Source organism: Callithrix jacchus, chromosome X (genome assembly GCF_049354715.1).
Source record: "Callithrix jacchus isolate 240 chromosome X, calJac240_pri, whole genome shotgun sequence".
NCBI lineage: Eukaryota > Metazoa > Chordata > Mammalia > Primates > Cebidae > Callithrix > Callithrix jacchus.
In genome coordinates, this window is record NC_133524.1 from 125,110,646 (window position 1) to 125,133,377 (window position 22,732).

The 22,732-nt window shown below is 36.5% G+C and overlaps 1 protein-coding gene across 15 annotated transcripts in view; it reads right to left on the reverse strand.

The window, feature by feature from the left end:
* Positions 1 to 3,698: 3,698 nt before the first annotated feature.
* SMARCA1 (SNF2 related chromatin remodeling ATPase 1) overlaps positions 3,699 to 22,732 on the reverse strand; it is a 77,911-nt gene continuing 58,877 nt past the window's right edge. For 5 of the 15 annotated variants that reach the window (XR_013531377.1, XM_078362259.1, XM_078362256.1 and 2 more), the window contains 2 exons: positions 5,528 to 5,638; positions 3,699 to 4,430 (listed from right to left, as the gene is read on the reverse strand). Coding sequence is in view for 12 of the 15 variants with exons in the window: in XM_078362259.1 (XP_078218385.1) it covers positions 4,359 to 4,430; positions 5,528 to 5,638 (183 nt within the window). In the remaining 3 variants the exon portion in view is untranslated. Of the gene's footprint in view, positions 4,499 to 5,496; positions 5,639 to 22,732 lie in introns of all 15 variants that reach the window. The other 10 variants (XR_013531379.1, XM_078362261.1, XM_078362254.1 and 7 more) reach the window with 4 other exon arrangements.

Genomic DNA, 22,732 nt, shown 5'->3' on the forward strand with positions numbered 1-22,732 from the left:
TTCTAAATGAATTGCTAAGGGCTAAGAAGAGCTATGCACAGAAGATGAGTATCTTAATTTGAGTTCCCTTCTGAAGAAAATGTTGATACAAAGATTCTAATACAAGTAGTTTATTCAGGAGTTGACCTCAGGAAATTCCTACAGGGGAGGAGGGAAGTAATACAAGGAAAATAAAGCAGTTAATAAAGCGTGTTATCAAGACAGCCACCACTGTGGGTGGTTGGAGTTTAATCTGGTGGGTAAACTCTGGGGAATCATATAAATCACATACTTTAGTTACCTTGCTCAAGAGGTAAGAGAGTTGGGGTACTTATACACCAACTCCCATCAGTTTTATTCAGAGCCATTCCCAGAGGTGTTACTTCCTAGCTCTTTCAGCCTGCCATGCAGAGGGTAGAGAAGCCTTCTAGGTCTCTGAAAAAACCTTCAGAAAGAGATAGTGGCAGTTAAAAAATCAGCTGGAGCACACAGAAATAAGGCTGAGGAATCGGAGACAGGATAGTTAGTATTAGCTATGTGTATTTCAACCACAGAAAAATCTTACTCCTTGTCTATTGGGCAGGATGGCTTAGGGAGACAAAATGAAGGAAACATGAGATAGAATACTCAGAGAAGTTTGAAATTTGAAAGGAACCTGAGGATTTCAGGAATTGGTAAGAACACCTGGAGAGAAAGCCATGTGGTGGCTTTGAAGCCGGGCCTGGGACTGTTAGCTAGCTGCATTGGCTACTGAACTGTAGAGGGAGGAACAATAGAACACAGTGGGGTCGTTTGCCAATAATTGGGAAATAACAGCATTATATTTTTATGACAGTAGATAGCTTCACCAGTTACATAGAGGCTTTTCAAACCAAACATCCAGCAGCTAAGATAGCAGCAAATATTTTAGTTCAAAAACTTCTCTTAACTGGGAGTCAGACAAAGAACCAAATTTGGAAACGTCATTGGAAAACTGTGTAATCTGACAAGTATCCAAGTATAGCATAACACTTACAGCCCAGGTAGCCAGAGAAAGACAGAACCATGCAATAAAACCATACCAATGGCTATGATGAAAACAAGAGATTACTGAGCTTACCTCCTGCCTTCTTTTGATTCTAAGGAAATTAGAGCCTGAGTATCCATTCAATAAAGATAGATGCTTTACAAGGACCTCTGTGCAGATCTAGGGTTGTTGGGAAATCCCTTCACGCCTTATCTTTTACAGATAGAGGTCTTGAATGAAGGAGGCTACTCAGGGTCTCTGTTTCTCTCCTCACTTTTTTCCTTGTACATTTTCAAACAAGGAATCAGGTTGGGTCAGACTCCAGTGTAATCGACTAGACCATTTTGCTGGTGGGCAGAGTCATTACACTTCATAAGACTGCATTCACATATATAGCACTCTCTTCTGCTTCCTCTGGCGGTGGTAAACTGACAATCCAGATTTATCTCCCCAACATGGCAGCCATGTCTAGGGATATTACCCCATCAGTGTAGGCCTCTTGTTTGAACTGGGATTTCTTTGTTGGGATTTTATATTTTCAATGGGAGTTTAATTTCTCTGTGGAAACGTAACAATAAGAGGGGTTTTTTATTCAGACTTGAGGCATTTTTGTATTTCTAAGATGCTATTATTTGGACTAAGCTATTATCCGGTGTTCATTGTATGGACCTCTTTGGTAGGCTAGGTTCAACAATGTAACCATACATACTTTAAGATGAGAAGTAGAATGGGTGATGGATTTTTCACTAAATATACAGTGTGGTCTTTAAGTCCTGAATAAAACCATTTCACAAGTTTCTAAGTATGACATCAGAAGCATTCACTGAAGGCCTTGGGGAGCTGAATTTCACATCTCTTTGGTCCAAGAAAGACTCATAAGAGTCATGATACAGACCAGGGAAATGGCTCCATGAAAAGGCTACAAGAACTCACCTGCAGATTTTCTCCCCTAAGGTAGACGGTCACATATTAGCTCAGCTATTGATCCCACTGGATTACCAGAGAAAGAAAATAGAGATTGTTAAATGTCCATGTTGGGGTTCAAAGATTCTAACTGTACCTGCTCCCACCCACCATCTTCACTGCTCCCTAGGAAAAGAAAGGCTGAACTGACTGAGCAGAGTCCAGACCATTATTAGGCTGTTTTCTACTGCACAGAACTTGGGGTTATCAGTAAAACTCTCTGGTATCACTTTCTCCAGCACAGATGACTAACTATAGCTATTCATATCTTGGAATGGAAAATTCCAAGGTTAGATTTTGGGCTGAAGTGCTCTGGAGTTTGGAGCCAAAGCACCAGCTACTGTGTGAAGTATTACTTTGCTTACCTTAGCCTCCCTTATAGGTCTTACAGAAAAGCCAGTTAAGCCAAGGGCAAATTTGGGTATCACTGGTCCCCTGATATAACATCATTCCAACCTTGTCTCTTAATAGTACTTCAATTTCACTCTAACCCCCAACAGGGTACAAGAATCTAAGTGCTAATAGTGGAAACAGTAAAAATAATGCAACCAGAAACATGGCAGTAAGAGATAAAAAATCTGGACAATGCTTGGAGACTTAGAGTCCAATAGACAGTGGGTTGTTGTTCTAGAAGATCTATTCCTCTGTTGGAGAACCTCCATGAAAAGACTGAGGATGTGAAGAATGCTTACTTACATTCAGGAGCTACCCAGAATTTGCTAGTAATACACTAAATAGAGTCTGATAGGAAATGTGAAAGATCTTGGAAGGTGGAAGAAACAACTCTTTGATGGTCCCAACCTCGTTTTGGTAACTGACATAATTATCCTGCATTCTCAGCTTTGCTTATTTGTTGTGTATTTCACACTAGATTCAGATCCATTTTCCCTGCTTTCTTATAACCTGACCCAGACTGATTAATTCCACACTAAAGTTTCATGTAACAGACCCAGGTTCATTCCTGAACTGACAGTCTCTGTGACAGAGGCAGTAATGTAAGACATTCCATATTAGCTGGGCATGGTGGCACGTGCCTGTAATCCCAGCTACTCAGGAGGCTGAGGTGGGAGAATTGCTTGAACCCAGGAGGCGGAGGTTGCAGTGAACCGAGATCGCGCCATTGCACTCCAGCCTGGGTAACAAGAGCGAAAAAACTCCGTCTCAAAAAAACAAAAAAGACATTCCATTTATTTCCCTACATTTGCCAGCCCTCTTTCAGGTACATGGGACCACATGACTACTTTGGTGGCAATGAAATATAAGTGGATGTGGTATGTGTCACTTCTGAGCTGAGGCAGTAAAGAGCCTAAGTGCCACATGTCCCAGATGTTGCAGCTACAAAATAGCAGAGCCTTGGTCATCCTGGAACCTTGAGTTACTGGGTGGAGCAGATCCCTTCCCATTCCCACATCCCTCTGACCTGCATGAGATATGTAGTGTGAGCAAGAAAAAAACTCTTGGTGTGTAAAACCTCTGACACTTTGAGATTGTTACCTGAGCATAACTGTAATCCTAACAAATACAGCCCCCCTTCTTCTGCATGCATGGTGCTTATTTCATACTCTACACTTAGTTCTTAATAATTCTACATGTTACACCCAGGCCCTGCTGAACTGGCTCTATGGGACAGAAGATCACACACAAGTTAGCAAGCAAAGCTTTAACTGTGAACCAAATACACAGTGGTAAGCAATACAATTCAGTAAACACAACTACTTTCTGCTGTACAAAAAAACAGGAAATAATTAAATTTCTTATAGACGTTTCTTTATTATATTTTCCCACTTGAATATTTAGAGAATAATTTAAATGTAATGCATACTGACAGCAAGCACAGTATCAAATATTAGTTTTTTTAATATTTCTCTTTCCTAACCCTTTATTCCTTTAGGAAAAAAATATTTAGATGACCTCAAAGAAACAATTATTATGCTAATCACAGTATGCAGTAACACATACAAGCCCAGACTCAATAGAAAAGAAAGCAACAAAGAAGTGAAAAAGTCTTTCTCCTCAAATCATTTTAATTCATTTTTCCACAGCCATATAAATTTAAAGTATGAAACAACAATAATACAACTATAGAATCTAGGTTCTCTTTCAAAGCAGCGGCATATAAAACATAGAAAAGCTAAAACCTCAGCACAAGCTTCAAAAGAACAAGGACTGAGAGGATTTTGATGAAGACATGAAATGCACAAAATACAGTACACAAAAATACTAGAATGCCATAAAATATAAAGCTACACATTTCAGGTAGAAAGCATTGTAAAATATATAAAATATGCAAGAAATCAAAACCAAAGAGATTTTTCTTAGAGTACCATGAATACACTGGAACTGGCAATTAGCATTTGAAGATGGGAACAAGAAAATAGCAGTTTCCCAATTAAAACTTTATTTCTAGGCTTTAGGATTTCACCTTCTTGACATCCTTCTTTCCAGAGCTCTCAGTAGCTGACTCTGCTTTTCTTTTCTGTGACTAAAATGGAAACAGATTTAATGTTCTGCTCCAATATGCACATTTTAAATGGCCCAACAATGTTAAATCTAGGATGTAAATGCATTAAAAAAAAATTTTAACATGAATATTCACTTAAATGTTATATTCACAGTTAATGTTCTATATAGCCCAACAAACTATATAACCCAATGTAAAATAACCTTCAAAGATATTTCTTTTTATGAAAAGACATAAAACACCCATCAAAAATAGTCATCAAATATCTACTTACACATGGTATTATAAATGTACTCTCATCTCTTAAAGAACCACTTAATGTCTTCTGGGCAAAATTTTATTTATGAGTATATATATATTTTAACTTTTGATAGGTTTTAACATACCATATTTCATATCTTCTATGATACACATTTATTTCACATTTTAGCATCTCTGAAATCAGGATGCATCTTACAACTGATCACAATTTACACCTGGCAGCATTTTTCTCAGTAGTACATAAAATAATGCTGTGTCTTACAATGGAAGGCATCTTAGATTCGATGAAATATGGCAGTTTACTTAACCACACTCAAATAACACGATCTATTAAAGAATATCTTAAATATTCAGCTATACAAAGCAACCTGACTGGATTAAAATCAAGTTATCCTATCATTCAACAGTTCATTTATTACCAAGCCAAGTTGTTGTCTGCTCAGAGTTCCCATTTGTACTCATGGTTCCACAAACATCAGAAAACTTGCTTGATCAAATCAGAACTCCTAGTTTCAACTTCAGCCCCATCCCATCCCACCCCTATCCCTCTGCTACCCCCATGATAGCTCTAGTCTCAATCCAAAAGATTTCACTTGCATTATACTTCTGCTTGGATTCATGAGGAATTTTTTAAAACACAGAGAATAGTTACTAGGAAGTTCCTAACCATATGTTCTATAAACAAATAAGAAACGTGGTTGTGATGTAATTCTGTTTCTGTTCAAAGCAAATTAGCATTTCATAAAACCAGCTATTATTAATAGGTATCACTATGGCATTAAACATAATATAGGCATTTTGATTATGTAAAAAAAATGGGATCTACCTAAAAGTTAGGAAAATGCTGAAAATTTTACCATTGGAGTTTTAGCTGCCCGTTTCTTCTTTTCTGCTCTCTCTCTTTCCTCAATTTCCATATTTTCCTTCTCAATCAATGAAATCAGAGTGTTACAGCGTCTCTGGAATTCCTAAATGAAATAATAAAAAGATTTTTAATTTCTGCAACCCAATCATAATATTTAAAAGGCTGACAATTATTTAACTGCATGATTTCTGTGATACAGAATTTCCAAAACTGCTATTCTTCAGAACAATATTCACACAGGGTATTAATAGATTCTACCAAATACAAGGAGTGGGGGTAAATGTCATTTATGGGTGACTGGTTAAACAAATCATGATAGCAGCATATCATATAATATTACTCAGCAATAAAAAAGGAAAGAACTATTAATACAGTTAACAATCTGAATGAACCTCAAGGGAATTATGCTAAGTGAAAATTTTAAAAAGCTTATTTCAAAAGGTTACATACCATATTATTCCACTTATATAACATCCTTAAATGACAAAATTATAGAAAGAGAGAAAAGATCAGTGGTTGCCAGGAGCTAGGGAGGGAAGAGAGGGTGGGTGTGACTGTAAAGAGATAGCACAATGGAGTCTTGTGGTGATGGAGGTTACACAACTCTACACATGACAAAACTGCGTTGAACTGTGCGCACATACACACACACACACACACACACACACACACAAATGAGTGCATATACAACTGATGAAATCTAAACAAGCTCTATAGATTATATGAATGTCAATTTCCTGGTTGTGATATTTTACTATAGTTTTGCAAAATGTTACTATTGGGGAAAACTGGGTGAAGGTTGCATGGGACCTCCCTGTACATTTTCTTTACAACTTTTTGTGAATGTATAAATATTTCAAAATAAAAAGTTAACATATATCACATAAGCAAAAAAATATAAGGGGATGTTCTATGGTCAAAATAAGTTTTGGAAGTACTCAGTTTACAAAAGTTAAACAGATTTATTTACTACATGGCTTCTCAGAGCCTTTCAGCTCCCTATGTGCACTTTGAACCACTAGGCAGGGCGTCAGGATGCAGCAGTTATCAAAAATATTTAACCAACAGACTCTCTTCTCACCGGACATCTTGTGGGATCAGAGTTCTGGGAACTACATCACAGGAAACACTGCTTTATTTGTTAATTCAGAGCAAATAGTATCTGAAAAGATTTTTACATTAACCTTGCCACTACCTATATTTCACTGCCAGCAAATCAATGCATGTAAACTATAAATACTCTTTATGAATGTATGGTGAGCATTAAACATGATTCATTAATATGGAATCTCATATATTATTAACCCTGTACACTTTACTATATTTTAAAAGTAAATAATAATTTAATATCAAAGGATAAACAATATTTTTAAATGATTCCTTTTCTGTATAAGCAAAAATATCTGCCAGAATAGCTAAACACTCAAGAGAGAATGTAGGTTTACTGGAAATTAAGAACAACCCCAACACACACACACGCAAATGGTCAAAGTACAGGAATAGAAAACTCACCAAAAAGAAAAAAGTCCAAACATTAAAATCAAATTTGACAGCAACTAATGACCAAAGAAATGCAAAATAAAACAATGTCATCTTCATCCAATTAGCAATATGTACATGCATGTGTGCATGTACATATATATAGTACATATATCTAGTATTAACAATAAGATGTTGGAATGGAAACTTTCATTCACTGACGATGAAATGTCAATGTTACTATATGCTATGGACTGAAGTATGTCTCTGCAAAATTCATTTGAAGCTCTAACCTTCAATGTGACTGTATTTGATGAGGAGGCCTTTAAGGAGGTAATTAAGGTTAAATGAGGTCATATGGGTGGGTCCCTAATCCAATAGGACTCCTGTCCTTGTAAGAAGTGAGAGAGACATCCAAGATCTCTCTTTCTCTGCATGCACTCCAAGAATGGGCCATATGAGAACATCACGTGCAGAAGGTTGCCATCTGCAAGCCGGGAAGAGAAGCCACACCAGAAACCAACCCTGCTGGCATCCTGATCTTGAACTTTCAGTCTCAGACAGGGTGAGAAAATAAATTCCTGTGGCTTAAGCCACCCAGGCTGGGGCATTCTGTTATGGCAGCCCAAGTTGACTAATACACTACCTTTCTTGAAAGCAAATTGGAAATTTTAATGACAGATCTTAAAATTTTCATACCCTTTAACCTAACAATTCCATTCCTAGAAACTTATTGTAAGGAAATGAGATGTATACAAAAATTTACAAAAGAATGTTTAGTATGCAGACCAATAATAAACTGGGAACTAACTACAATTTTGGTAATTTGGAAATACAATACACAGACACGTATTATTATATACACACATATACACAGAAATAGCTAAAAGAATATTAACAACAATGTTAATAGTGGTTAACAGCAGCTATCTCTGAGAGTAGAACCATTGATTGATAACTTTTATTTTTCTCTTGACACTAGCCTGAATTTCCCAAATTTTCCGTAATAAACATTTAAGTCTTGGGCAATCTGTAACATTTTTAAGAACGGAAAATTGTTTAAAATCAGTTTTATCTTCTCAAATAAAATCCCCCCAAAATGGCATACAACATAGGAAATATAAGATACAAAATAATATCAACTATCCAGGCAAATGAATTTTGGGCTCTAAATGAAGCCCAAGAGGAGGCAGAAAACCAGAGTCTAGCCAGAAAAAAGTTGTTCATTAATGAATTATTGTTTACCTATTAAAAACAGTCTTATATAACACTGACACGTTCAAGTTTCTTGTGTATCTTCAATTACTCAGGGTTAAATAATTTAGAAACAATAATTCTGAAATTTTCCTTACTTACCAAAACAATAGTGATATCTTTAGTATGCAGACCAAATATTCTTCATAGCTCCATTCAATAATTCACATACAAATTAAACAGCATGTTATTCAATTTATCTATTATAGAAAGGGCTAAGTTGACCCTGATGAGATTTGATCGTTGGTTTCTAGGGAGACTAGATGGAGTCTTTATGTAAAGCTGATTCGTGAATCATTAAGCTATATCCTCTGGCTATTGTTATTCTCAATAAGTAATAGTTGCTTGTGACTGGAGATATCTTTAGATACATATTCATGGGTCATGTGGGTGATTCAGGAAAAAAAAACAAATACTTTTGAGACAGCCTCCTATGCAGGGAAGTGGAATGCCTCAAAATGATTATAAATGGACTGTGTAATTAGTTCTTATCTTCATTCTTTTTAACCTATCAATAACTACTCCAGACAGAAAACTAATCTAAGACTCTAGAGAAAGACATTGAGGAATGGACAAGTATGGGTGTTACCTTCCTAGCATAGGTCATATCATGTTCTCTAGTGATACCAACTCCATTTTTTATTCACATGCTTCATGACAGCCTAAGGTAATATATGTTATCATAAATAGAACACTAGCTAAAACTAGAAGTTAGAAGAAGGCTACATTACCAATAAAAAATGACTCATTTTTTGAATAATGAAGTGACTATGAATGACTATGAGAAATTTCATGTCAAAAGCACATTCTTTTTCTATAATTTCTCCTTTCATATATTCTCCTAGATTATTGTACCACTCAATCTTCCTATTTTGTGGGGTTTTATAGAGAATTGTTCACAGGACCTCAAACTGTTTCCAAAACTCTATAGTCTAATTATCTCTTTCTCTCACCATTTCCCCACACTGGATTTAAAAATGAAGTTGGAGAAAAATAGCACACAAGAGGAAAAGAGGAGATGCAAAAACAATAAACACAACAGAAGAGAATAGGAAAATAGCAAATGGAAAACTGCTCTGTAGCATTAATAGTTGTAGTGAAAAAATTTGTGGGTTCAAATGTGTATGGGAAATGTTGGATGTGTTAAAGGTTAATCAAATTTCTTTATGATAGGACTTCTCAGAGCTTTTAGTATTCTAATGCAGAGTGGAAGTGTGAATGGCAGGATTCAGTATCATCAGCATGTCCCAATTCTATCTGAACGCAGAAGCTACCATCTATTTTCACATCCTGACAATGTTTGGTAGAAATCAACCTGGGAAATGTTGCACAGCATGAGTGATGAATACAGCTAAGTTAGGATCAAAGTACAGACGTATCTTGTTTTATTGCTCTTCACTTTACTGAGCTTCATAGATACTGCGCTTTTACAAATTGAAACTCTGGGGCAACCCTGCATTGAACAAGTCTATTGGTGCCATTTTTCCAAGAGGATATGTTTGCTTCATGTCTCCGTGTCACATTTTTGTAATTCTCACAATATTTCAAAAATCATTATTATTGTATCTGTTACAGTGACCTGTAATCAGTTATCTTTTATGTTACTATCATAATCATTTTGGGGTGACACCCATATTAGATGGCCAAGTTTGTTTATAAATGTTGTGTGTATTCTGACTACTCCACCAAATAGCCATTCACCCATCTCTCTTCCCCTGTCAGGCTTCCGTCTATTCCCTGAGACACAATGATATAGAAATTAGGCTAATTATAACTCTAAAATGGCCCCTAAGTGCTCAAGTGAAAGGAAAAGTCTTACTTTAAATCAAAAGCTAGAAATGATTAAGCTTAATGAGGAAGTTGAGACAGGCCAAAAGCTAGGCCTCTTGAACTAAACAACTAGCCAAGTTGGTAATGCAAAGGAAACACTCTTGAAGGAGATTAGAAGCGCTACTCCACTGGAAGCATTCCCTTCAAAAATTGGCACAAGACAAGGATGCTCTCTCTCACCACTCCTATTCAACATATTATTGGAAGTTCTGACCAGAGCAATCAGGCAACAGAAAGAGATAAAAGGTATTCAGATAGGAAGACAGGAAGTCAAATTGTTTCTGTTTGCAGATGACATGATTGTATATTTAGAAAACTCCATCATCTCAGCCCAAAATCTCCTTAAGCTGATAAGCAACTTCAGCAAAGTCTAAGGATACAAAATCAATGTGCAAAAATCATAACCACACCTATACACCAATAACAGGCAAACAGAGGGCCAAATCATGAGTGAACTCCCATTCACAATTGTTACAAAGAGAATAAAATGCCTAAGTACATAACTTACAAGGGATGTGAAGGACCTCTTTAAGGAGAACTACAAACCACTGTTCAAGGAAATAAGATAGGACACAAACAAATGGAGAAATATTCCATGCTCATGGATAGTAAGAATCAGTATCGTGAAAATGGCCATACTGCCCAAAGTAATGTATAGATTCATGCCATCCCCATAAAGCTACCACTGACTTTCTTCACAGAATTAGAAAAAAATTAATTTAAATTTCATAGGGAATAAAAAAAGAGCCCAGATAGCCAAGACAATCCTAAGCAAAAAGAACAAAGCTGGAGGCATCATGCTACCTGACTTTAAACTATACTACAAGGCTACAGTAACCAAAATAGCATGGTGCTAGTACCAAAACAGATATGTAGACCAATGGAACAGAACAGAGGGCTCAGAAATAATGTCACACAGCTACAACCATCTGATCATTGACAAACCTGACAAAAACAAGCAATAGGGAAAGGATTCCTTATTTAATGAATGGTGTTGGAGAAACTGGCTAGCCATATGCAGAAAACTAAGACTGGATTCCCTCCTTACAACTTATACAAAAATTAACTCAAGATGGATTAAAAGGTGGGTGGATCACAAGGCCAAGAGATTGAGACCATCCTGGTCAACATGGTGAAACCCCATCTCTACTAAAAATACAAAAAATTATCTGGGCATGGTGGTGCGTGCCTGTAATCCCAGCTACTCAGGAGGCTGAGGCAGGAGAATTGCCTGAACCCAGGAGGCAGAGGTTGCGGTAAGCCAAGATCGCACCATTGCACTCCAGCCTGGGTAACAAGAGCAAAACTCTGTCTCAAAAAAAAAAAAAAAGGATTAATTAAAGACTTAAACATAAGGCCTAAAACCATATAAACCCTAGAAGAAAACATAGGCAATACCATTCAAGACGCAGGCATGGGCAAAGACTTCATGGTTAAAACACCAAAAGCAATGGCAACAAAAGCCAAAATTGACAAGTGGGATCTAATTAAACTAAAGAGCTTCTGCACAGCAAAAGAAACTATCATCAGAGTGAACAGGGAACCTACAGAAAGGGAGAAAACTTTTGCAATCTATCCATCTGAGAAAGGGCTAATATCCAGAATCTACAAGGAACCTAAGAAATTAACAAAAAAAAAACAACTATCAAAAAGTGGGCAAAGGACGCCTGTAATCCCAGCACTTTGGGAGGGCAAGGCAGGTGAATCACGAGGTCAAGAGATCGAGACCATTCTGGTCAACATGGTGAGACCTTGTCTCTACTAAAATACAGAAATTAGCTGGGCATGATGGCATGTGCCTGTAATCCCAGCTACTCAGGAGGCTGAGGCAGGAGAATTGCTTGAACCCAGGAGGCGAAGGTTGCAGTGAGCCAATATTGTGCCACTGCACTCCAGCCTGGCACCTGGTGACAGAGCAAGACTCTGTCTCAAATAAAAAAGTGGGCAAAGTATATGAACAGACACTTCTCAAAAGAAGGCATTTGTGTGACCAACAAACATATGAAAAAAAGCTCATCATCACTTGTAATTAGAGAAATGCAAATCAAAACCACAATGAGATACCATCTCACACCAGTTAGAATGGCGATCATTAAAAAGTCAGGAAACAACAGATGCTGAAAAGGATGTGGAGGAATAGGAATGCTTTTACACTGTTGTGGCAGTTTAAATTAGTTCAACCATTGTGGAAGACAGTATGGCGATTCCTCAAGGATCTAGAAATAGAAATACCATCTGACCCAGCAATCCTCTTACTGGGTATATACTCAAAGGATTATAAATCATTCTACTATGAAGACACATGAACCCATATGTTTACTGCAGCACTATTCATAGTACCAAAGACTTGGAACCAACCCAAATGCCCATCATTTTCAGCAAACTGACACAAGAACAGAAAAGCAAATACTGCATGTTCTCACTCATAAATGGGAGGTGAACAATGAGGACACAGGGCCACAGGGAGGGGAACATCACATACTGTGGCCTGTTGGGGGTGGGGGGCTAGGGGAGGAATAGCATTAGGTGAAATACCTAATATAGATGACTGGCTGATGGGTGCAGCAAACCACCATGCCACGTGTATACCTACACAACAAACCTGCACATTCTGCACATGTACCCCAGAACTTAAAAGTATAATAAAAAAAGTGTCACTCCATTGAACACACAAGTGATAAGAAAGCAAAACAGCCTTATTGCTGATACCGAGAAAGTTTTAGTGGTCTGGATACATCAAACCAGCCACAACATTCCCTTAAAGCCAAAGCCTAATCCAGAGCAAGATCCTAACTCTTCAATTCTATAAAGGCTGAGATAGGTGAGGAAGCTGCAGAAGAAAAGTTTAAAGTTGGCAGAGGCTGGTTCATGAAGTTTAAGTAAAGATGCTGTTTCCATAAGAGTGCAAGGTGAAGCAGCAAGTGCTGACAGACGAGCTGCAGCAAGTTATCCAGAAAATCTAGCTAAGAAAATTCATGAGGGTGGCCACACTAACCTATAAACTTTCAAGGGAGACAAAATACCCTAATATTAGAAGATGCCATCTAGGAGTTTCATAACTAGAGAGGAAAAGCAGATGCCCAACTTCAAAGCTTCAAATGACATGTTTACTCTTGTTAAGGGCTAATGCAGCTGGTGACTTTAACTTGAAGCCCATGCTCATTTATTATTCTGAAAATCATAAGGCCCTTAAAAATTATGCTAAATCCACTTTACCTTAGCTCTAGAAATGGAACAACAAAGCCTGGGGTGACAGCACTACTGTTTATAGCATGGTTTTCTGAATATTTTAAGCCCACTGTTGAGATCCTACTTCTTAGAAGGATTCCTTTTCAAGTATCATTGCTCTTTGACAATGCACCTGGTCACCCCAGAGTTCTGATGGAGATAGATGTATAAGGATATGGATGTTTTTCATGCCTGTTATCACAACATTCATTTGTGGCCCACGGATCGAGGAGTAATTCTGACTTTCAAGTCATATTATTTAAGAAATACATATTGTAAGACTATAGCTGCTATAGATAGTGATTCCTCTGATGGATCTAGGCAAAGTAAATTGAAAACCTTCTGGAAATGATTCATCATTTAGAATGCTACATGCCTTCAAGAACATTTGTGATTCATGGAAGTAAGTCAAAACATCAATATTAACAAGAGTTTGAAGAAGGCAATTCCAATCCTCATTTATGACTCTGAGGGGTTCAAGACTTAAGTGGAGGGAGTCACCGTAAATGTGATGGAAATAGCAAGAGAACTAGAATTAGAAGTGGAGCCTGAAGATGTGACTGAAATGCTGCAATCTCCTGATAAAACTTGAATGGATGAGGAGTTGCTTCTTACGGATGAACAAAGAAAGTAGTTAACTTGGGAAGGCATCTACTCCTGGTGAAGATGCTGTCAACATTGTTGAGATGACAGCAAAGGATTCAGAATAATATATAAAATTAGTTAATAAAGCAGTGGCAAGGTTTGGGAGGACTTACTCCAATTTTGAAAGAAGCTCTACTGTAACATGCTATCAAACGGTATTATATGCCAAGATAAATCTTTTATGAAAGGAAGAGTCAATCAATGTGGCACAGTTCATTGTTGTCTTCTCTGAAGAAACTGCCATAGCCACCCCAACCTTCAGCAACCACCACCCTGATCAGTCAGCAGCCATTCACACTGAAGCAAGACCCTCCACCAGCAAAAATATTACAACTTGCTAAAGGCTCGGATGATCGTCAAAATTTTTAAGCAATCAATTATTTTTTAATTAAGGTAATTACTTTTTTTAAAGACATAATGCTATTCGCTTGCCTTATAGACAAAATTTTATATACACTGAGAAATCAGGACATTCATGTGACTTGCTTTATTGTGGTGGTCTGGAACTGAACCTGCAATGTCTCCAATGTATGCCTGTGCGAAGAACCTGGGAACTAAGAGCAAAGAACTTAAAATTTTTACTTAATTCCAATGACAAAAGGATCTTATAAACAATTTTTGAGCGGGAGGAGTGAGGTAATCAAAAGTGTACTTTGTACTCAGAAATCTTTTCTTGATAGAAATTCTCAATAGTATGAGTTCACAAAATCATGAACTCTCAAGATGAGAAAGGAACTTTTAAAACTCATTCAGGCTGATGCCTGAATCCCTGCTACTAGGTCCTTGCTAATTAGTTGTCCAGCCTGTCTGAATTCTTCCAATGATGGGGTACTCACTACGTCACAAGGCTGCCTAATCCAACTTTGGGCAAGTTAGAAATGTTCCTTTATGCAAAGCTATAATTTGCTACCTCATAGTTTCCAAAAACTGGTTCTCTAAATTTGTAGACATTAGAGAACAAGCTGGTTTCCTCCTCCATACGACAATCTTTCAAGGAAGTTCCCATGCCTCCATCACAAGTACCCGTAGGTCCCCAAATACTCCTCTTTAAGGCTAAATATCCTCTTCCTTTATATACCCACCCTTCACTTACCCCTTTTCTTAAAGAACTGGATAACACTTATATCAACCCTTGATTATATTATTTTCTTTCCACCTTTCTTACACATACTTTTAAGCCAGGTGTGGGGACATTGTTTCTATAAACAGCCTCATAGCAAATCTTTTTGACTTTGTAGACCACACAGTCTCTGTCACAACTATTTAGCTCTGGCACTGTAGCATGAAAACAGCCAAAGACAATAGATAAACAAATGTGTAGCCATTTTCCAAGAAAATCTTACTTATGAACCCGAGAGTATGAATTTCGTATAATTTTCACATATTGCCAAATATCCTTCTTCTTTAGATTTTTTTTCAATCATTAAAAAATATATAAATCATTCTTTGTGTTTAGGCCACACAAAAACAGGTGGTGGGCCACAGTTTGCAAGTCCTGTTTTAAACTACAGACTTAGCTTCACTCTAAACACAACTGTGCTGCCTTGGTTCTCCATACCTTTTTAATGGTTTATGATTCTATTCAATGCAAAGTCACCCCAGTTTCAATTTTTGAATACTAGGATGTGTATCTCTACCTTTAATAAATGATGTAACATTTGCAGGGAGCGGCACTGCCCCTTAGTGTGTGGTGAATATCAATCATCCCGGGCACTAAGTTCAAATATCCTTTGCTCCAACACACAGCTTCAAAGCATCAATTCAAAAGGCAGAGAAAGCATCAGTAGACTTGAAGTGACTTATTGAAAGAGATTAAAGAGGCTCCACATTACATTTCCTATGTACTAAAATCCTAGACACTAAGCCTACCTAAGTCTGAATGACAGAAGGTCTGTGCCTGTTACAGTTGAAAGTCAAAAGCAGCTGAATGAGCAAGGGCACACAAAAAACTGCACTCTGCATTTGTGCCTCTGAATTTCTAGGTAAAGTTCTAAAAGGTCAGAATTTTCTTTTACAGCTCTTAGTAAAATAAAATGGACATTGTTTCACCTTTGTTCTTTTTTAATCGATGTCTTCACCTATACATTCTACAGTATATTTCCCAGGATTCCTAGTCACTTTTGAATCTCTATTATACTACCAAAAAGCAATGGCAGTCTATACTAGAATGCAGATGGGCAGTTATATGACAGTTAACATTCAAAGAAACATATCCTACATTTCACAAACAAGTATTAAATGTTATGATGATTTTACATAATTGATGCTTAAGCAGTGCTATTTAAAAAATATTGTATCACTTCCTCACAAGATAACATGTGAGTATAAATACCTTAAATGGACTCCTGTTAGTGCATTAAATGTATTTAATTTCAGATTGTTACAACAGTTCAAGGTCCCAAATCAAACACTATTGTTGCATAATAAAACGCATGACATTTATTACTGGCTATTCAAGCTTATGAATAAATAAAAGCTGCAGGGATGATAGCCAAATAAAGTCTATCCTTTAAAAAAGGTAGATTAAAGGAAAAGTCAAATGAACTCCAACCCATTGGCATATTTGCTTGCATTCTATCCAAATCTGGTCCAACTGTAGGAGTCTATGGGATAGAAGCAAATTGAAAACCAACAGCTCTATGCCCATTTATTCACTGAACACCTACTCTAGGTCACATGCTATGCTGATCTCTTTAAATATAACTATTAATAATTGTGAGGCCGGGTGCAGTGGTTCACGCCTGTAATCTCAGAACTTTGGGAAGCCAAGGCGGGCGGATCATGAGGTCAAGAGATCGAGATCATCTAGGCTAATATGGTGAAACCCCGTCTCTACTAAAAAATACAAAAAATTAGCTGGGCGTGGTGGTGCGCGCCTGTAGTTCCAGCTACTAGGGAGGCTGAGGAAGAAGAATTGCTTGAACCTGGGAGGCAGCGGTTGGAGTGAGCCAAAATCGCGGCACTGCATGCCAGCCTGGTGCCTGGTGATAGGGTGAGACTCTGTCTCAAAGAAAAAATAATAATAATAATAATTGTGGCCAGGCATGGTGGGTCATGCCTGTAATCCTGATACTTTGGAAGGCCAAGGCAGGAGGACTGCTTGAGCCTGGGAGTTCAAGACTAGTCTGGGCAACACGATACCCTATCTTCACAAAAACTAAAAAAGCTGCATGCAGTGACATGTGCCTGTAGTCCTAGCTACTCAGGATGCTGAGGTGGGAAGTTCACTGAGTCCAGGAGTTTGAGGTTACAGTGACCCATGATCATGCCACTGCACTCCAGCTGGGCGACAGTAATAAAATCAGTATTAGCTATTATCACACAATTAAGTACTAACAGAAGTTAAAATCATAAGTAGCTGTCTTTTATGAAATTTCCTAGACTACACTCCATAAGCAGCAAATAGAAGTTACTGTGACTATAGACAAAGAGAGGGACCCTGTTTCTTAAAAATAAAACCTTTTTTTATAAGAAAGAACATTTTAGTCTTTTAAGTGCATGAGGAAGTAATAAATTCCTAAGTGCATAATTATTTGTGGTTTTAAATATTTTAATTCTATAGTCAAGAAGAACATATCAGTACACTTTATAGTTTATTAATTTTACCAATGATGTATTAATTCATATTTTTCATATTCTACTAAGAATGTAATTCTCTAAAATATCAATACTAGGCTTGGTGCAGTGGCTCATGCCTGTAATCTCAGCACTTTGGGAGGCTGAGGTGGGTGGATCACTTGAGGTCAGAAGTTCAAGACCAGCCTGGCCATTATGGTGAGACCCTGTCTCTGCCAAAAATATAAAAAGTTAGCCAGGCATGGTGACGTGCACCTGTAATCCCAGCTACTCAGGAGGCTGAGGCACGAGAATCACTTGAATCCAGGAAGCAGAGGTTGCACTGAGCTGAGATAGCACCACTGCACTGCAGCCTGGGAGACAAAGCGAGATTCCCTCTTAAAAAAAAAATCAGTATTAGGTGTTATCACACAATTAAGTACTAACAGAAGTTAAAATCTTAAGTAGCTGTCTTTCCTTATGAAATTTCCTAGACTACATTCCATAAGCAGCAAATACAAGTTACTGTGACTATAGAACAAGTTGGCAAATTTTTAATTTGACTATCATTTTTCTAAAGTGTCTATAAAGAAAATCCATTTCTGACTGGACTGATAAATTTATAAAATATCCTGTGCTGAACCAATAACCTAATTAACAGTTGAAACCTCATGATAAGCCAAAAAATAGGGAAGTTAATAAAGAGCAAAAGCAATATTTTCTAAAAAAGTATTTTTTCTCCTACAATTCCCATGGAGAATGTAATTTTCTTACCTTTTAAATAGAAAACACTTTCATTTATAATAAAGCTGTGATTTGAAAACAAACAGCAACGAAATTTTATTACATTGTATACAACAGTATGTGATTCTCTTTCTGAGATATTATCAGAAAAATGCATTTAAACTACTACAAAAGACAGGGTAATTGTAATGACTAATTACTAATACTCGATTCAACTCCAACATATACATGGCCACAGGCAATGCACACACAGGCTCTTGAGCTGGCTGGAAAAGGAAAAAGCTCCCCAGAGGTAAAAAGGTAAGAATTTTTTAAAACTATAATTAAGAGTCAAAGCAACCCTGCAAATAATGCAATAAATGGTTCTGTCAAGAAATGCTCCCTGTCTCAGAGAATTAAATTCTGCTTTTCCTACTTTAACTACTACTTAGTGGACCGAGTACTTAGAAGGACCTAAGAAGGCACAAGGAATTACTGATTGAATTTTGAGTACTCTTTCTACATGTCCTTTGCAGTAAACTGACTAATGTGCTAGATCTTTTGGACCTCTCAGATTCTTCTCGAATCTCCCAGTCATGTTTAGTCTGTCACTAAATGAACAGAGATACTATACTGACATTCATTTCCTAAAAGAAGTGGCAAGAAAATTAAGCTAAGGTTGGTAAAGGGATTGGCAGGCATTATATAAAAGGTACTATATAAATACAGAGTATTACTTCCTCTAACGGTTACTTGGTAAAAGTCCTTTTAACTCTGATAGTTTCTGACTATCTTAAGACTATGACCTCATTCTAAAATGGTTTTCTTAGAAAGAAAATGGTAGGGCAATTCATATGCTCTGAGCTTAAAAAGCTAAGTTGATCATATCCTTCCTACTTGTTTATGTAGTTCAATAGAGACTGATTACTTACTTAAAGACCACACAAGTTCTCAGAGAAAGAAATCACAATCCTTTTAGCACAGAGAAATTGAACTGAAAGTCATTTTCTCTTTTGTATAGCTAGCATTTTTAAATGAAAAAGAGCCTCAAAGAAATCTGCAACCTTTAGCTGAAGGCTTTCAAATTGAGGCATATTTAGAAGTGGAAGTTCATGCTTTTAAGCACTTTATGACTGTTAGGTAAGTCAGGAACCCTGAATTCAGTACTTTGAGATCTCTGAATAAAATGTAACTATTAAGGTTTCTACTTTTTATAAGATGCATTTCACACCATTCAGGTCTCTGAGAAAGTAGTCATCTTTAAGCAAGACTTTTTAAAGGTAGCTTTAGTAAGCTCAGTTCAATCATTAGTAAGATTTTCATTTGAACAGTGACACACTCACGTAATGAATCAAACTGCATTCTCTGTAGTTCTAAGATGGGGTTTTTCAATGAAACAAATTCTTTTTATTTCAGAAATCACAAGTGCCTCTTTCAAAGTGTGCAGTTTCTCTTTCTAGATTGTGAATGTGATTCACCACACAGAACAGTCATTAAAAATGAAAGGAGGAAAGAAGATCAACAAGAACTATCAATCCATTTCTATAATTCCCTAATTATTGATATTATCATGAAATATTCTAAAAAGAAGGTCCAAATATATATGCATTTTAAAATATACTATTTATACTCTAAATCCAGAAACATAAGCTAAAATTGTCCATTAACTAGAAAAGAAATAAAAATTTAATATGATAGAAAAAAATACTAAATACAACTTTTCAATTAAAATATTTAAATATAAAATAGACTATGGCATGTTTGAAGATTATTTAGAAATAATAAATTCCACTTTCTAGAAAGTAAAGACAGAAATGTCTTCATTTTTAACAGACAAGATTTCATTTTATGATCATTTAAATAATTAATATGTGCTCTTTGGAAAATATACTTGAGATTTAAATTTCTTGGTAAAGAAAGAGTACAGAGGTAAACGTTTTGTAAAAAGAAGATAGAGGAAAAACAGATTTTTTACAAGGGAGTTCAGAGACATCTAGTGGTTGGTAATATTATACTGGATTTTTTCTTAGAAAATAAAATAAGGTTATGTAGTTCCACAGTCATGTTCATATTATAAATAGTATAAGATTTTCCTTGCACTTTGAATGCATTTCATCCTACTGGTTTAATGATTCCAGAAACTGAAAACAGTATTACGTTCTCAACCTTTTAAAAAATTAGCAAAATATCACTGAAATAAAAATCCAAAATCCAATAACTGTTCTATCACAGAAAAGGGTGTGTATATTCTAAAACATGATTAACTGACAAATGCAGGTAGGCATTTGTCTTTTACAAGCTGTTAGTGGTACTCTAAATTAAATCATTACATGTATAAAACCCCAAATGCCTAGAAGATTTATCCTGCATGGCTTTTAAAAGGAGTTCTCTTCTAAACATAGTCATAGATTCACTGTGCTTAAAGGGGACCTTAAAAGGCCATGTAACTCACTGCCAACATCTTCAGACAGTCAAAATATAATTCCACTTTCAAAGGCCAGTGAAAAGCTATTCTACATTGTTCTTCAATAATTTATTTCAATGACCCAAAGAACCCTATCAAACAATTCTTTCCTATATCTAACCTCAGTCCTTCATGCTACAGATTACCTCATTTTTATTCTTAATTCTTCTACTGTATCTTGCTAACATATATATCTTTTCATATTTTTTTCAAGTACAGCTTCTATATTTATCCCTATTAAATGTCGTGATGGCCAGGCGCGGTGGCTCATGTCTGCAATTCTGGCACTCTGGGAGGCCAAGGCAGTTGGATCACCCGAGGTCAGGAGTTCGAGACCAGCCTGGCCAACATGGTGAAACCCCATCTCTACTAAAAAATACAAAAATTAGCTGGGTGTGGTGGCAGACATCTGTAATCCCAGCTACTTGGGAGGCTAAGACAGGGGAATTGCTTGAACCTGGGAGGTGGAGGTTGCAGTGAGTCGAGATTGCACCACTGAACTCAAGCCTGAGTGGCAAGAGTGAAACTCTGTCTCTAAATAAATGAATAAATACTGTGTTGTTAGATTCAACTGATTCATCATTCCCACTGCTCTAGTTCCTTTGGATCATGGCTCGGTCTAAAATATTTGCTAGCTCTCCAAGCATATGCCATCCATAAATTTGATGAGCACAGTCCACACACTCTAAATTTGTGTTAAAGTTTTAACAAATATGTGATCCTCTAAAGCATCTCCCAAAATTAATGTCTTCACTATAGTAACCCAGATTTTTCCTTTCTCTTTATTCAACTTGAACTGAAAATATAAAGTGACTCAAGCAAAATACTAAGCATTGTTTCACACTCAGTCAACTTTTCGACAAAAAGATATTTATGATAAGTAGCAGCTACAAAAAATGTATCCTATTTTATGACTAGTCACAAAAACATTGTTTGGATTGTTAGTTTCTGGTTGCTTTTAATTTTTAGGCTGTATAAATCTACATTTGTACTAATTACCTTGGCTGACAAAAGATTAACAATGCCAACATTAAAAATGTGTTGCATGTATTTAAATATCATTGTGAACACCACTGCTAAATAGGACTAGAACAGAATAGGAACACAATTCACATTAGAAAGTAATGGAGGAAAACACATAAGCTAAAATAAAATCTCTTCTACTTAAATATTGTTTCCTAATAAAAAATTCAACTTAGGCAACAAGTCCTTTTCATTAAAAGTCAATCTTTAAGTCATTCACATAGACCCAAGTATAACCTGCTTAATTACAAAGGGGGAAACCTACCTCTAAAGTGGAGTGTTCTGAAGATCACCATATTAACAAATGAGCAAACTTAGCATCACCAATAGCGTGACAACCTGACATAATGTACCTTCTGACGGGATGCAATAAAAAATACATAACATCACTTTCATAGCATGCTTGCCAAATATGTTGAATCTAAATCTTACAATGAGTAATGAGGTAAATCCACAATGTGGGACATTCTACGAGACAACTAGCCTGGACACCTTTAAAAAGTCACGATCACGAAAAATAAAAAATTATGGATTAAAAGAGATTAAAGAGACCTAACAACCAAATGCATTGTGTGAAACTTGTGGGATCATCAATGTTAAAAAAACAGCTACAAAGGGCATTTGGGGCACAACTGGAAAAGCTTATACATGGACTGTACACTAAACGACATCACTGAATCAATATTTTCAGGTGGGATTGTGGTTATGTAAGAAAATGTCATTATTCTTAGGAGATACATGCTTAAGTATTTAGAGGTGAAGACTCACATTGTAATTCATTTTCAAATGGTTCAGAAATATAGTTCAGTATACTTATGAATATAAAATACAGATATGCATTTCAGAATGTAGAATATAGACGTCCCCATATTTTTAATACAAAATATAGATTCTACGTGTATATATAGGCTCTAAATAACACACACACACACACACACACACACACACACACACAGAGAAAGTGAGAGAGAGCTGCCAATGTGCCAAAATGTCCCT